At 46.8% G+C, this 17,365-nt stretch overlaps 1 protein-coding gene, 1 non-coding gene and 1 pseudogene across 2 annotated transcripts; all 3 read right to left on the minus strand.

The window, feature by feature from the left end:
* Positions 1-2,161: 2,161 nt before the first annotated feature.
* On the minus strand, positions 2,162-2,234 carry TRNAA-AGC. Its single transcript has one exon. It is a non-coding gene; the product is annotated as a tRNA-Ala (tRNA).
* Positions 2,235-5,747: 3,513 nt separating this feature from the next.
* LOC125521518 lies at positions 5,748-6,279 on the minus strand. The gene has a single exon (XM_048686572.1). The coding sequence runs from the start codon at positions 6,168-6,170 to the stop codon at positions 5,928-5,930; it is 243 nt and encodes an 80-aa protein (XP_048542529.1). The 5' UTR covers positions 6,171-6,279; the 3' UTR covers positions 5,748-5,927.
* A 7,085-nt stretch (positions 6,280-13,364) lies between these two features.
* On the minus strand, positions 13,365-16,986 carry LOC125518214 (annotated as a pseudogene).
* Between the last annotated feature and the right edge of the window lie 379 nt (positions 16,987-17,365).

The raw sequence follows: 17,365 nt of genomic DNA on the forward strand, positions 1-17,365 counted from the left end.
CCGGCACGATGCAACCAGGGAATACAGGGTGCTCTGGTCCTCAGCCGGCTACAACAGGAATGATAACATGATCGCCTTCGCTACAAAAGGCGGTACTCGACGCGCTCAATCGATATATTCATCAGTCCACCACCGTGGCAACCTCCACTGGAAGCCCTGGTTTCCCACGTGTCGTGTCGAGGTTGTTGCTTTAAACACCGCTACCAAGTCATCCCGGTTGATGCGCAAGGCGATAAATTCGCACAATTTGGACAAGCTGGTTGACTTGGAGGGGAAGCCTGCTCTCAGTAGTCATGATAACCGCTTGACATATATGGATGTCTGGGTGTGGAGGATTATGTGGCGGAAATATGGGACCTGAAGTACCGGATTGATGTGTCATCAATAAGGCATCACGGCCACTTAATTTAGCTTCCCTCAGCAAGGAAAATAAAAGGAAAAAGAAGATGGGAACCTATGTTGCTCCAACCATGAGATTTCTCAGTGGGCTGGTTATGGTCAACGAGCGTGAGCTAATGGCCAGGTTTAGTGATAAACATCTCTTGCGGTGCAACATTGATCGCAAGTGGTTAGGAATGGCAAACACCGAGGGGCAATATCATATGGAGCTTACTCCGCATCGCTTCAAACAGAGCATTTTACCAATACCGACGAGTTTGAGATGCAAGAAGATAAGAACTATGCGAATCATGCTACAACAACATTAGAGTATCACCGGGTCTTTATGCTTGTTGTTCTTCGTGTCCAACATGAATCTGCTTTCTTCGGTCCAGTTAGATGCTTTAGCTCTATGAAGTGTGGCCAATTTAAGACCAACCGATATATTTTTAAGTGGTAACGTCTGAGATAACATGGAAAATCCTACCATTTTAGTGATGATAGCATGGATAAGGATTTACGATTTGCCTAATCTTTTTCATGTGGTTCACACAGTAAATGGAGAAACTTTCCCTTATTATTCTCAGGGCATTTAATCGTGGTTTGGCTTGACGCAAAAGATCATGCCTGCAGTTCAAAATTGAACTTAGTTTTGGGAATATATCACAGTGCAGGCTGGTATTCAAGTAGCACTGAGTATTCACAAGCTATTGTGCATATTGATAGAATTGGTATCTGCCAGGAAAGAGGGCATTGTTTCAGTCCCTTTCTCTTGTGTGCCCTTCCACCTTTTCTCATGGTTTTCCAAAAAATAATGTCATACATACTGGTTGCACGATTCTGCATTCGAATGCAGTTCATTGACAAAAATGGTTGACTTGTTCGATTAATCACAAATATGTGGTTATTTGTAGCTGGAGGAAACAATTATATATGGTTCCACATGTTCTGACAGACATGGCCCTCAAAGTAGATGAACGCGATCCTGTGAAAAATCTAGTGGAAATTCGCTGACATGCATATGGTCTGATTGAGGATTGGAGTAGTTTGAATGACATAGAATTGTATAGTGGCATTTGAAATCATGATTTGGCCTGGAATACCGAATGCAAAGCATAAATAAAATTCAGGCTATCACAGTAATTATTTTCAGTTTCAGCATCACTGTCTTACTTTCACATCGAGCACCACTACACCAATGCCTATTTGATTTGGTTTGGAATTCTCTTCATTTCTTTTGCTGACGGTTTTCTAGCAAGCAACGCTTGTGATACACCGTCAGGTTAGGCGAGACTTCCAGTCTCATCTCATTGCTCAGCTGTTCTTCTACCTGATCCAGTTTGAATTCCGGATGTCAATATCTGTACCTCAAATAAATCTAGTGTTAAGCCTTACTAGCTAGCTTGTGCTTACTCAGAATGTACTCCCTCCGTTTCTAAATATTTGTCTTTTTAGATATTTCAAATAGACTATCACATACGGATGTATATAAACATATTTTAGAGTGTAGATCCACTCATTCAAATAGACTATCACATACGGATGTATATAAACATATTTTAGAGTGTAGATCCACTCATTTTGCTTCGTATGTAGTCATTTTGTTGAAATGTCTACAAAACAAATATTTAGAAACGGTGGGAGTACCTAGCTAGACAGATAGTAAGTGCCTTGTTCCATCTCATGTCGTTTAAAACCAACAGGAAGCATCTGATCCAGGTTTTTGATTTTTGCGATGGCATGATGAAGTGAGCTCTCTTTTACCCCGATTGATAAAACTAATTGGAGAAGTGGGGTATCGATCCCCATACCTCTCGCATGCTAAGCGAGCGCTCTACCATCTGAGCTACATCCCCAAGGTTTAGTACTTTCGAAACATAACACTATATATAATATATATAAAGGTAAATACAAATTTCAGAGATTTATTTCTGCACGGACTCGCAAAACAGAGTTCCTGCTGATATGTTCAGTCCAGTCTCTAAAACTGAATCCTGTTTGGTTCATTCCATAAGGAACGAAAGCAAGCCATGTATGATCGTTGTCAGGATTACTTCTGCAGATGTTATTCTTTCGAGTAGTTGCAGCATGTACTCACCAATAGCTGCTACAAAGAGTTTATGTACTCATCACCAGTAATCTATATAGGTAGATAGAGTATACAATCATCCTGATGACGAGAGAAAATGAAAGATATGAAATATAGAGGTGAAGATGCTCCTATAGTTGTAAATTCCATGAAAATGAAGTGTAGCCAAATTTTAGAATTAAATACTCCCTCTGTCCCTAAATATAAGACGTTTTTGCGGTCCAATTTGAACTGCAAAAACGTCTTAGATTTTGGGACAGAGGTAGTACAATGTTACTTTTGAGATATTTGGTACTGAAATCTTGCATTGATGTAGAATATGGCCTTCCCTGGTATTGTAAATGATTTTAGAGGTGATCTCTGAAACTTGTGCATTGAATATTCACGGAATTTTTGACTTGAGACCATCTTCGGTGGATTGCCCTCGACGGGTTCGTCTAATGTAACTTATCTCAGTTATTGCTGGGAAACACAAATACACAATAAATCATGAGAGTTCTGTTAGGCCAGAGTTCCAGTGTCTGCATTGCTCAGCTGTTCTACCTGGTCCACGTTGAATTCCTGATTGTTATGATGTGTACACCCACCAACCTCTAGGCAGCATTACATACAAAACAAGTAGCCACGGCATTGTGAACTTGTGAGTATCATACATCACAGCTGTAAACTAAGAGCATTATTAATAGAACCCCTAAACCCTCAAACCCTTATAGCAGTTTTAAGGGTTGAGAAGTGCCACCTTTTGACACTTTTAAGGGTTGAAAAACAGGGGCAAAGACTAAAACCCTCAAACCCAACCTTTAAACTGCTTTAAGGGTTGGATTTGAGAGTTCTAGTCTTTGCCTCAACCCTAACCTTTAAATCTATCATTTCACATATCACACATTTCATCATATGACATATCACAAATTCCATCACATTTGACATAAAACAATAATCATTCTAGTTATTATTACAACACCGAATAAAACAATAATCATTCAAATTATTACAACAATGTTTGAGCAAATTACACTAATTGTTCGAATCAAATAGGACATAGAAAAGTAATACAAAGATACATCATGGGCCAATGCGCCGCCCATCCAACTGCCAGTGGTGCTCTATTAGATCATCCCGGAGCCGACCATGAGTGGTTGCATCCTCAATCTCACGATGTGCTTGAAAAAAAGCGTGTATGCGAGAAGGGTTTCTTTCCGGTTGCACACGGGTACCAACATTGTCATAGAAACAAGGGAGGTTTAACCCTCTTTCATCCTCTAGGATCATGTTGTGTAGAATCACACAACATTTCATGATGTTCATCAAGGTTTTTTTGTCCCAAAACCGAGCTGGACCACGAACTATGGCAAACCTTGCTTGCAAAACACCGAAAGCTCTCTCAATATCCTTGCAGGCTGCCTCTTGTGCCTAGGTGAAATGAGCCTCTTTTCTTGTTAAGGGCACCCCATTTTTCTCCTTGATGGACTTCACAAGAGTTGCCCATTCGGGATAGATGCCATCGGTGAGATAGTATCCCATTGAGTACTCATTGTCCATGATTTTGTAGTTGCAAGCTGGAGCATCCCCAGAAATTAATCTTTTGAACAAAGGAGATCTATTGAGGATATTGATATCATTGAGTGTTCCCGGCAACCCAAAGAATGCATGCCAAATCCATGTGTCCTGAGATGCTACGGCCTCAAGCACAATGGTAGCATAACGAATTTTACCGCAATACATTCCGTGCCATGCCTTTGGGCAATTTTTCCACCTCCAATGCATGCAGTCAAGACTACCTAGCATCCCCGGCCATCCCCTTTTTTCATTCAATTCCATTAATCTCTTTGTATCTTCCTCGTTTGGTGCCCGAAGATACTGCTCACCGTACAACCGAATGACCAACTTGGCAAACCTACGGACTAACTCCGTGGTTGTATCTTGCCCAATGCGAAGATACTCGTCGATATAATCCACGGGTATGCCATAAGCGAGTACCCGCATTGCCGCCGATATCTTTTGATATGCACTAAACCCCATGATACCGGCGGCGGATCTACGACGTTTAAAGTAATAGGAGGCGGCCTCACAATCGGTGACAATCTTCACAAACAAACTATGCCGCATTCGGTACCTTCTGCGGAAGAGACGAGGAGGGTATGTAGGTACCTCCGCGAAGTAGTCTTCCATCAAATGCTCGTGTCCGAGAGCGCGGTTCCGGTAGATGGTGACTCGCCCCATCTTCGACCCTCTCCTCTGATCCATCAGCTTCACGCGGTTTTCAAAGGATTTCACGTCGATGAGGAGGCTCATCATCTCGACGTCGTCGTCTTGCAACAACTCGTCGATGTCCGAATCGTCGGATGACGACCAACCCGACGAATCGGACAACGAGTCCATGTCGTTGTTGTTCACCTCCATCTACACAATACAACAAACAATAAATTGTGAGTGCCAACAATGAATCAAAAAGGAAAAAAGTAAAACAAAAAGAAAGAAAAGGAAGCATACCTGCGGGGAGCTCGGGGCGGCGGCGCGGCTGCCTCTGGCCCGCCTGGCCTCTGGCGCGGCGGCTCGAGGAGGCCTGAGGCCGGCCTGCCTCTGGCCGCTGGGGGCCGGGAGGTAGCTGGGAGGCGGGAGGCGGCTGGGGGCGGGGGGCGGGGCCCGACGGCTGAGGCGGGCGGGCGGGGGGCGGGGCGCGGCGGGGCGGGAGGCGGCGGGGCGGGAGGCCGGGGGGCGGGGCGCGGGGCGGGGCGGGAGGCGGCGGGAACGGCGGATCCGGTGGCGGGGAGTGTGGCGCAGGGGCGGGACAGCGGCGGCGTCGAGGGGAGGCGGGGGGCCGGCCGGATTGGCAGCGGGTGACGGCCGGCGGCTTGGGAGGGAGGAAGCGGGAGGTTGGGGACAGGAAACTTCCCTCCCGCGCGACGGAGGAAGGAAGTGCGGGCTTGTGTCGAGCGCCCCCCTTCAACCCTCACTTCTACGGTTTGAAATTGGGTTTAAGAATTGGATCTTTACTTTTTTTTGAGGGTTTAGGGGTTCTAGTCTTTGCTTTTTTTTGTTGCAACCTGCAAAAAAGCGATTATTTTTGAGGGTTTAGGGGTACTACTAGTAATACTCTAACATGGTTGCTCAGGCTAGGCTGCTGACTCGAGAATTTCAGACCGGCTGCCGTCTGTTTTTAACGCTTCTGGTAGCAATTTCAGTTAATTTTGACTGAACGTGCATAACATCCATTATTTGCCTGTTGACATTGGTCTGGATCATCAATACGTACATGAAGCTTCAGATACGCGTGCAAAACTAGTCACAAACCACACTTCCTGACATCGTGTAACAAAGTTCAGATGTATTTTGTTACAAAGTTCAGATGCATTTTATTACAAACCACGTCGTAAGGCTAGAAGTCAAGAACCTAACCCAAATGAAATCCATACAACCCATCAATCTCGCACAGTCACGCCGTGGTGAGTGGTGACCTGGATCAGCCGGCGAGGTGCTTCTTCTTGGCCTCGGCCTCGTCGGTGGCCTCCACCTGCGCCTTGGCCGCGCGCAGGTCCGCCTGCGCCGCCTCCTCCTCGCTCCCCGCCATCGCCTGCTGCACCGCGCCGACCACGCCGGCCTTGGCGTACTGCAGCCCCTCCTGCACGGACACGCCCAACCACGCCGCGCCCCTCTGCGCTGCCGCCGCCGGCGTCTCGCCCTCCTTCCTCCCGTCGGCCTCCATCACCCCGCCCGTGGCTCGAGTACCTGCGCTGCTGTGCCTACGCTAGAAAAGAGAGAAGAATCGAAGCAAGAGAACAGAGAGGAGAGAAAAGGCAGAGGACGAGAGAAGAAGCGTGTGCGCACACGGCACTATATCGACCGGTAGCAGCATCTAGACGCGGCACGTGGGCTTGGGAATATGCTCTGCTGGCGCTCTCCGAGGCCTCCACGTGGCCAGTTGTCGCACGGCTGCTTCCGGTTCGGGGCTGTTAGGGCATGCACAATAGTTGATAAGACAGTCTTATTTTAAGTATTGCATGTAATTTAAAAATGACAAAAATATGTCTATAATGAGTTATATCTTGGCCTTATCTTCAATAACTAGAAATTTCTTAAAACATGGTGAGACAAATTGTGCTAAGAGATCATCTCTTGTCTTATCTTAAATAAAAGAAGACAAATCTTTTCTTATAAGTTCTCTCTCCTCCACATCATTATTTATCCTATGTGACACTGTTAAGATAGCACCATTATACATGCCCTTAGGAATCTAATAGTATTAGTATTAGGCTAATTAGATGATTAACAGATTCCTTAGAATATTCTAACCGGTGGTTAGAATCTTGACGTTGTCCAGACGCAGTATATAGCGAACCGTTGTCGTGTCTTTCCAAACCGTGACTGCATCTTTTCTAAATGATGCGACACCTTTTGTAATCGACACTGTAAACATCCGTTCAGGACATATAAAAGCCTGGATGAATCAATCAATAAAGATCACTCCATTCACTTCAATCTTTTTTGTTTTTCTTCATGTTATCAGCACTGCTCAAACCAGAGAATAGGCTACAGGAGAGAAAGAAAGGTGAGAAGAGATGGATTCTCTACCGGACCTTGCTTCCGCTTTCGCTGGATTGTGGCCAGGGAACACCGAGGCTTCTGTTTTCCTCACTAGACTTCTGGTCTTGCTCGTCGCCAGAACTTCGGTCACCGCCATCAGCGTCGCCTGAACAGGAATGGCGTCCCCCGCCGCCGCAATGCACCATACCATGCTCCTCTTCGTCACTACGGCCCTGGTGATGGCCTCCTTCGCCGCCACGCCCATCGCCAGCGCCTTCAATGTGGTCACCGTCGGGTGCACCGCAGCAACTCCCCTGGAGCGCCAGGACCGAGTACGAGGGCGGATGCACCCATGGAAGACGTCCTGGTCATGCCCCAAGAACCAAACGCTGTCGACGAACAGGTTGCTGCAGGGGTCGGGATCGAGTACGAGGATGAGGCCTCTGCCTCCAACATCACCACGGATGCCGCCGAACTGCCGCCTCCTCCGCCGGTGTACGCACCCATGGAGTGGATGCTTGCCGGACCAAGCACCGGATGGCTCTTCGATGACCCAGATCGCTACTTCTCCGACGAGGCACTCGTGGCGCCGCCTCCGCTGATGTACTCTTGCCTAGGTTTTGGGTACGGGTCGGGTCTCCCGTCCCCGACGCCATCTGACGAGGACCCAGAGCACTTCAACCCGCCGGGCTTCGATCCACTGCCGGAGTTCTCCTCGCTGCCTGCTGCAGTCCCTCTGGGCGCACTCAAGCCCAGGCTCGTCATCAACCTCCCGCCGAAGGTGAAGACAAAGGAGATCGAGGCGATTGCGTCGACGCCTGCTCTCCCAGCGCACCGCGACCTCAACCTCCCGACGCTGGAAGTGGAGGAGGAGCACCAGGAAGCAGCGCAGCCGTCCGCACTCCCAACGCCCTCGCCGGAAGCCCGTGTGCTCCCCCGCCGCTCCGCATCAGCCATGGCTGTCCGCCCCGCTGGAACCCGCGCCGGCACTTGGTCGACCGAGGCACTCGACCTCATCGGCCGAGTCGCGAATCTCCGCCCCCACGAGGCCGCCCCAACTCCCCTCCTCCTCTGCGGAGGACGCCGGCGTACGCAGATGAGCCGTGCGGTGCGCTATGGCTGCACGATCTGAAGCGAGGGGCTAGGATACGACGAAGGGAACGAAGGGTCGCGCACCACGCAGATGTTGTGGTCACTCCCTATCCATCGTCGGCCGCGTCAGTATACCGTTGAATTGAATGGAGCCCAGATAGCTTTCCAAAGCAGGCTGCTGCATATCTTGCCTGGATCTCAATCTTGCCGGACCGGAGCACCGCCGTCCTCTCGTGTCCATCTTCCAAGCTGGTCGGTCTCTTGTACCTCTGTTGTGTTACTTCTTTTTTCCATTCTTGGGCACTGAAGTCATCGTTTGTTTCAGCTGACCCGCCGGCCAGAGCACCGACGATGATGCATGGGGAGGGCAGGACCGAGCTAGGCGACCTGCCCGAGGAGACCCTCGTCAGCTAGATACTCGTGTTGCTGCCGTGCAAGGATGTCGGCTAGGGTTCGGGCACTACATATGCAACGCGGCCATCCGCCATGTGTTTGGTTGCCCGCATATATGTGGGATGTCTTTGTCTCTTTGGGTGCATCTGCTTTTTGAGCCGCACAAAACTTAAATCACCCCTAGGCCTGTATGTGAGGGAACGGCTGAATCGGCCATTTTTTGGCTAGTCAGGCTCGCTTTGGCCACGTGTGCGGTGTGCCATCGCCTGCACACATCGGGAAGCGTGGGAGTCAAGCGGACTGCCCATAACTTCCTTCCCTCTCTCGAGTCACCTCCCACGGCCATTCATACCCCTCTCTCTCTCTCTCTCTCCCCCTGCCCCTTCTTGCTCTCCTCCATGGCACGCACACAGTCGCGTCGCCCCCACCCCTATCATCGTCGGAGCAACCCAATCCAAGACCAGTGGGTGGCCAGCCTCTACCACAGTGGCATTGACCTCTGGCGGCCATTCTAGCGTCGCCCCCCTTCTGCTCCAGGTTATGTGCTCTGTCTAATGCGCCATCACTCGTCCGACTTCGCCTCCATATCCAGACCTAGTCATTGTAGGTTCGACTACGAGGGTGATGACATCCCCGTCGTCTGTTGTGACGGCGACAACCTTGGCCGGAAGGTTTTTTTACCCCCACTTGAAGGTTTTCTCCGGTGCAAGGCGTCGGGAGCGCGGCAGACGCAAGGATAGCGGCACTGTCTTCATCTACCCCGCATGTGATGAGGAGCACTGGGATAGGGCGGCAGCCCTCGGATTGGCCGACTCATCTTCTTCTGCCGCCCTGTTCCCGCCAGGGTTTGTTCATCGGCCGACGCATGCTCCAACGACACCCGCTCTGGTATGTGCATTTTGTTTTCCGTCCTCATAGTTGTAGTTAAGGTTTTTTGCTTACTGCATACTAGGTAGGATTGGATTGGATCCGACTCGATTCAATTTCATTCCAATCAATTCGAACTAAATCGATTGAGGTTAGTGTTGTTTTTGTTACAATGACAGTAGATTGATGCTATTATGGGGGTCTTTTTGCTAGATTGGGGGTTCTTAATGGTATATTGGTTCTAGATTGGGTGTTCTTGATGCTATATTGGTGCTATTATGTGTTGTTCTTGGTTTATTGACAGTGTTAGATTGATGTTGTTAGTAGTTAGGGTTTGTGCATGATCAATGTATGTGCTTGTTGCATGATCATAAGAAGAAGATAATGCATGTGCATGCTCAAAATAATAGTAGGACAAATGTGCATGCTGCCAAATAGGAGTAGGCAATTTTGGGCATTACTGATCAGTGGCATTTGCAGATGGGCAGTGCTATGTTCAAGGGTAGTTAAACATAACGCTGCCCATGTGCAAATGCCATTGATCAGTGGAACTTTCAAACGACCAGTGCTATGATTCAAACATAGCACCACCCAAGTGCAAATGGCACTGATCAATGGTAGTTGCCAAAGACCAGTGCAATGTTACAATCATAGCACTGCCCAAGTGCAACTTCCACTAATCAGTGGCGGTTTCTAATGATTAGTGGAATGATTTGACCATGCCCTATCAGTACTAACACACGTCCTCATACCTGAGAAGGTGGTGAAGGAGTGGGACACTGCCAGTAAAGGAGCGCGGGTGGTGGCTGCTTATATCTGTCGTGTGATATTAATTAGGTAGTGTTGTTCTTATGTGATACCTGCTGTGAAGTGCTGCACTTGGTTGGTAAGGCCACCATGTTTGAAAGGGGTGAGAAGAACAGATACGTGCACACAACCAAACAACAGTGGTTTGCATCTGCTCACCCCCGAAGAACAGATGCAGGCAACCAAAGAACTAGCCCTAATATGGGCACTGATGCAATGCGGGCAACCAAACATTGTGCATATGTTCTTTTTAGCCAGTTTTTCTTCAACGAGGCACAATTGGGACAAGCATGCAATGCAGGTAAATCGATGTGAGCAATCAAACACACCCCAGATTGCTCCCCTGCCGCAGCCTGAATACTGGCCAAACAACATTATACTTACCTCTACCGGCACGATGCAACCGGGAAATACAGGGTGATCTGGTCCTCAGGGTGCCACATGAATGAAACCACTTTATATATCCTCACAGTGGGAGAAAACGATTCCAGAACATTGGTCTGTCGACAGTGTTGTCACCTTCACTACAACAGGCGGTACATGACGCGCTGCTACGAGGTCCCTATACTGCATATAATCCACCAGCCCACCACCATGACAACTTGCATTGGGTGCCCTGGATGCCCATGTGTCATGCCGATATTGTTGCTTTTGGCACAACTACCGAGTCATTCCGGTTGATGCGCAATGCGACAAATTCACCAATATGAATAAGTTGTTTGACTTAGAGGGGAAGCTCACTTTTCAGTAGTTATTATATACACTTGACATATATGGATGTATGGGTGATGGAGGACTATGCTCGGAAATATGGGACTTCAATTATCGGATTGACGTGTCATCAATACAGGCATCATGACCATTTAATTTAGCTTCCCTAAAGAAGGAAAAAAATGGAAAAGAAGATGCGAACCCATGTTGCTCCAACCATGAGATTTCTCAATGGGCTGGTTATGGTAAATGAGTGTGACCTGCTGACCAGGTTTAATAAACACCTCTTGAGTTGCAACATTGATGGCGAGTGGTTGGGAATGGCAAACATTGAGGAACAATATTATATTGAGTTTACTCCGCATCGCTTCAAACAAAGCATTTTACCAATACCGTCAAGCAAGATGCAAGAAGGTAAGAACTATGTGTGTCATGCTTTTTTGTCTTGGCTCTTCTTATCGATACTGCTACTACAAGTTATTTTGGATGGTCGCATGGTCGCAGTACCACTTACGCTATCATGATGCGGTGCTTATTATGAGTCGAGAACATTGTTGTAATGCTCTGAATTATGTAGTGTCAGAGCTGTTATAACATTCTAATTTCATGCCGAAGCCCAAATATTTGTTCAGTTTGTGCCGTTAAGATGCATAAGTGCCATCAAGGGTGTTCAACCACGGAACTCCTCAAACTATTGAAAACCGGACACTTGTTCCTCTACCTATTTTTTGATTTAGTTGACATAACCACAAATCAGAAATGTACCTATTTTACAACCAGAAAAGAGTTTGTTTGGAGTGAATTTGGCATTTTGGTCGTATCTTTAGAGTATCACTGGGTACTTACGCGTGTTGTTCTTCATGTCCAATAGGAATGTGCTTTTTCGGTCCAGTTAAATGCTTTAGGTCTATAAAGGTTATACGTCCGGCCAATTTAATACCAACCAATATATTTTCATGTGGTAACGTTTGAGATCAAATGGAAAATCCTGCCATTTTAGTGATGAAGGCGTGGGTAAGGATTTAGGATTTGCTTAATGCTTTTCATGTGGTTCACATTGTAAATTAAATGCAGAAACTTTCCCTTATTATTCTCTTGGCGCAAAAGATCATGCCAGCAGTTCAATATCGAACTTAGTTTTGGGAATATATCACAGTGCAGGCTGGTGTTCACCAAGTAGCACTGAAAATCACAAGCTATTGTGCATAATGATAGAATTGGTTTCTACTAGGAAAAAAAAGGCATAGCTTCAGTTCTTTTCTCTCGTGTGCCCTCCACCTTTTCTCATGGTTTCCTAAAAAATAATGTCATGCACATTGGTTGCATGATTCTGCATTCAGAATGTAGTTCATCGATAAAAATTGTTGACTTGTTAAATTAGTTATAAAATTGTGGTTATTCGTACCTAAAGCAAACAATTATGGTTTCACGTGTTCTGAAAGGCATGGCAATCAAAGTACATGAAAGTGGCCCCATCAAAAATCCAGTTAACATTTCCGGATATGCATATGGTCTGAGAGAGGATTGGAGTAGTTTGCATTTGGATTGACCTAGAATTCTATAGTTTGCAGCTATAGCGGCGCTATAGCGAGAACTTCTGCAGTCGTGACTCGTGAGGGAGGTTTTTTTAGGTTATTGCTGAATTTTGGGCTGTTAGGTGGTATTTCCAGAGCATTTTGTGGTTGTGGCCATAGCATCGCAAGGAGGCTTCCTAGTAGCTTTAGCAGTAATTTTATGGGAGATTTAATTTCATGATTGAAACACACCCCCTGGCAAATCATTTGCATTATATCTTACTTTAACTTCTCTGGGGAAGGTATGTTGAAGGAAGGGGACAAGAAGCTGCTGATAGACAGCGCGTCCAAAGTCCAAAGTCATGCAGAAGGCCGTGTCTATCATGTACAGTATTAATGGGGGCATTTATGAAGAGGATCATACTGAAGCTGATGGGAAGCCTGCTGCTGCTGAACGGCATGTAGCTCTGCTTTGCTATGTTTTTAGCCGCTCTATATCTTGTCAATGCTTGTCTTCTGTAATAAGTGACACCAAATGGAAGTTGTGGTTTCAAGAGAGAGCTTAGAGATGCCTTGCAATGGGAGCTCTATGCACAAAGGATGTGCCTCCAACTCTGAAGGACAGAACGTTTTTCCATTATGAGATTACTCTAGATCCCTTATGACATTTCTGTCCGTGATCTTGCTATTGTAGCTTAACATTGCTATATAGATTGCTATTTTGCAATCAAAGATGGTTGAGGATGCCCCCCCATTCCAGGGGTGTATTCTGGTATAAGCACAAATTTCCTTAGAAAAGAAACAAAGATAATGCATAACATGAAGTCGAATAACAACCTCATGTTCAAACAAAAGACGAGCTAACTGCAGATCCGATATGATGATACATTATTGTCAATATTAAAACACAAACACACACACACACACACACACACACACACATGCACTAAAATAGACTGGTTTATTTGACCAGATTTCAATTGATCGTGTGATCATGTGCTAAGCTTACGAAAGGCCATGGCTGCACCATCCACTGGCCTTGGGTGTGGAAGGTAATTGATCTCCGCATCAGGATTGAGTAACTCCCATCTAAAACAATTAGTACAAATCAATATCTTCTTTGCATCCTGACTTAGCTAGGTAATTACTTAAGCTAAACAGAGCTAGTATTCTACTCACTCGTAGCCGACGCAGAGATGATGCAGGATGATGGTGACCTGTAGCCTGGCAAGCATGTTGCCTGCGCAGATCCTAGGGCCACCTCCAAACACCTGGTATGTTCCTGCCTTAGCCGGTTCCTGCATTCATACGTTCATCCTTTGATTTCTTCCTAGCCATTACCTCATAAACTATTAGTTTGATTTTCTTTTACTCAAATATTTGTTGGGCTTACATATTCCTCTTAGACTATCACATAGTTCATTACTTCATCCCTAGGTAGTTTCTGTAATTCAAAAAAAAAAACTGCTTCTAATTTTTTTCTACAAAGTAAAAAAATGTATGTAGGATATGTGGTGTGAGTTTTATGCACACAACTATACCTGGCCATACCTTGGGCCGGGCCTAGCCAAGCCCGACGCAAAAAACCCGGGCCCGGCCCGGCCCGACCATCGGGCCTGTTTTCTGGGCCCGAGCTCGGCCCAAACACGTAAAAGCCCGTCGGGCTCCAGGCCGGCCCGGCCCAACCTCCAGGAAAGTGCAAAAACGACAGGCCCGGGCCCGTCCCGGCCATCGGGCTCAAAATCTAGGCCCAAGCCCGGCCCGGGAGCAGCGTCAGGCCGGGCCGGGTCGGGCTTTTTCGGGCCAGGTCGGGCTTCCCATGGCCAGGTATACACACAACCCTTTTGTTTGGACAAAAGCCCATTTATGGAAATGGTGTAAAAAAGGTAATGTAGTTAATTTCTTTAGTTTTACTTAAATAGTCAATGGTCGTATTTTGTAAGCACAATTCACAAGCACATACTGCAAACTGTAACTTACTTTTATGAAAATTTTATATTTCTTAAATATCTTTTTGTGGGATATATTTTTAGAATCTCGGAGGCATGATTTTGTCTTTCCAGAGACTGCCCAAAGGAAAAACTGCTCCAAATGTAGTTGCTTAGGTGGTTAACTGAGCTCAGATAACTAAATAAGACAAAAAATTGAAGCAAGCCACTATTTTAGATAGTCTACTTACATCCCATCTGTTAGGATTGAAGGAGAGGGGATCCTCGTAGTAATTGGGATCAGTGTGCAAGGATCTCAACCATACCAGCACAGCCCAGCCCTTCGGTATGGTATAGCCGCGGTAGTCCACGTCCCTGTTTGCCACGCGGTGGACCATGGGGGCGATGTTGGCCATCCGAATTGTCTCCTCCACCACCTTGGCCGTGTACTTCATCTTTGGGATGTCGGTGTGGGTGATCATCAAACTCGTCGACGTCGACCCACCTTTGCTTTTGCTCATCGCTATATTCTCCTCTCGAAGCTTGGCAAGGATGACAGGGGATTTTGCGAGGTGGTAGACAGCCCACATGATGGCGATGGTAGTGGACTCGTAGCCAGCGATGACAAGGGAAACAATGTTATCCACCACCTCCTCATTACTCAACTTCTTTCCCTGCTCGTCCTTCATCTGCATCAGACCGCCCATTAGATCATCGCATTGCTTGTTCACCTTCTTCCTTGCCTCCAGCTCCTCTCGGAAGATCGCGTCTAACTTCCGGCGACTCTGCATACCATTAAATTCCTCAGAGGAATGAGACCAAATTCCGCATTAAGGGGTCCAGAATTGCACAAAAGATTGTATGGAACTCCAAGAGTTGATGTAGTTGCACATTTCTCATATCAAAGTTACACATATTTTTGAATGCATGACCTACCCAGCCTGTACTGGTGAAAGAATGACAGCCAGAATCGTTAACTTACAAATAAGTAATTAAGTACGCATTTGTTTTGGTGGAATAAGAGATATACACTTCGAGAAACATGCAAAAAGGAGCGAGCAAAATACCTTTCGAGCACGGTGAGATGCTGTCCCTCAGACCATGAAGCAAGTCGCCGAACCACAGATCGATCTTGGCTGTCAAAGGCGATGGCTCCATGCTTATGAACATCTTGCAGATGTTGGCAAACGTCACCTGCACCCCCATTGATTTATCAAACTTGGGTTTAGTGTTGCACTGGATTAATTATGATAGTATTATATGCTCAACTAGTTTGTTTGTTTTTGAAAATACGCTAATAGGTTTTTCCTTTTACAACTAATTATAAAATAAACAAAACAAACATAGTTCAGAAAAGGTAAATTGTGCCTAAATTAACTATGCAAGTGTCTAGAGCCCAGGTGAATAACAATTTTCAATTTTTTAGTCAGTTTTTGCACCCCTCAAAAGTACAGTTATTACACTAATAAAAATATTGTTGCGCAGGCAAAAGTGCAATCTGTACTACTTAAAAAGAACGTAAGGTTCCCATTTCACCTTTCTTCCCACCACCCCTTCGTCCAACCTTCCATATATATGATAATCAATCACCTTAATTTACATACCTTCTGAACCAATTCCACTTTAATTTACTTACCAAACTTCTAATCAAAATATAAGATAATTCACGGGCAGAATTTGATGAACACTTATTTACACAATCGCATTATTATTGACAGATAAATCACATGCTAACGTACTAGAATATTTATATCCCGTTGCAACGCATGGGCATTGTTCTAGTTACACCAAAAAAATGTATTAAAGTTGCACAAAAAAGTGCAATTTCAACAAACAAAAAACTTAAAGGTGAAAGTGCAACTGCGGCAGAAAGAACAAAGTGCAATTGCACAAAATAAAAGCGCAACTGCATAAAAACAGACCAACTGAAACAAATACATAACACGAACAAAAAAATGTGACTGAAACTTCACCGAAATTCCTAGACGTTATTACTATGAACACCACCAAACAAAAAAGTGACTAGTGTTTTGGCAATTCTAAAAAGGTATACATGCTTGGCTTAATTCTGTCGAAAAATTACCTTTTTAATCTCTGTGGCGGCGACGATGGTACCCTTATCCGCCCACGTTCGCAGCGCCGCTACGACACGCGGTTGCACAACGGTGGCGATGGTCTGGAGCGAGCTGGGCCGGTTGATGGCGGCGAGGATGAACCCGCGGAGTCTGGCGTGGCTGCTGCCTTCCACGTTCACCACCGACGTGATGCCGACGAGCTCCGGCACCGGCCAGCGGATGCCGAAGCTTTCGGCTGACTGGAGCACGAACTTGTTGGCCGCCGGCGAGCAGGCGATGATGCTGGGGGAGCCGAACAGGTGCGTCCTGTACATCCCGGCCCCGTTGCCGTACGCGGCCTTCTTGGCGCCGATGAAGTCGTCCGGGCGGCGTGCCAGCTTGAAGTACCAGAGCAGCGAGAGCGTCTCTCCCAGAAAGGGGACGCCCATGTGGCCGGGCGGGAGGCGCCGGCGGATGCCATTGCTACCACGGCCGCCGTGTTTGAGAGCGAAGGCGGCGCAGTACCATGCGTCGGTGGAATGCCACACGGTGAGGCAGAGCAGCGGGATGGCGCCGAACAGGAGGCCCAGCCACCATGCCCACGCACCCACAGCTCCTTCCATTGCCACCATCTCTCCTAGCTTACCTGCTACGTAGTTCTACACTTCTACTCGACTATCTTCTCCAGGAATTGGGATGAATATACGAGCAGTCGAAGGTGATGTATATATAAACGAGTGTGGATACCGAGTGGCCGATCCGTTGGTGTGCGGAGGCAGATGGGTACAAAATCAAGGTAGCTAGCTAGAGAAATAGCTCACGAGTTGCATGGCTGGTTAGCTAATTAATAGGCATTCAGCATAGTATATGGTTACGTATGTCGATGCTTACACAAGTGATGTGGGTGTGGCCCTAGGCCCTAGCTAGCTCCACTATTCCAGCGGGTGGATGCCGTATATAGTATAAGTACAGACAACCCTGCTAAGTCCCAACGCAGCGTCATTGGCACTT

This window comes from Triticum urartu, chromosome 7 (genome assembly GCF_003073215.2).
Source record: "Triticum urartu cultivar G1812 chromosome 7, Tu2.1, whole genome shotgun sequence".
Classification (NCBI taxonomy): domain Eukaryota; kingdom Viridiplantae; phylum Streptophyta; class Magnoliopsida; order Poales; family Poaceae; genus Triticum; species Triticum urartu.

What these genes read in the sequence shown, in the direction of transcription:
- LOC125521518 (XM_048686572.1), bottom strand. Translation starts at nt 6,170, where the DNA reads ATGGAGGCCGACGGGAGGAAGGAGGGCGAGACGCCGGCGGCGGCAGCG.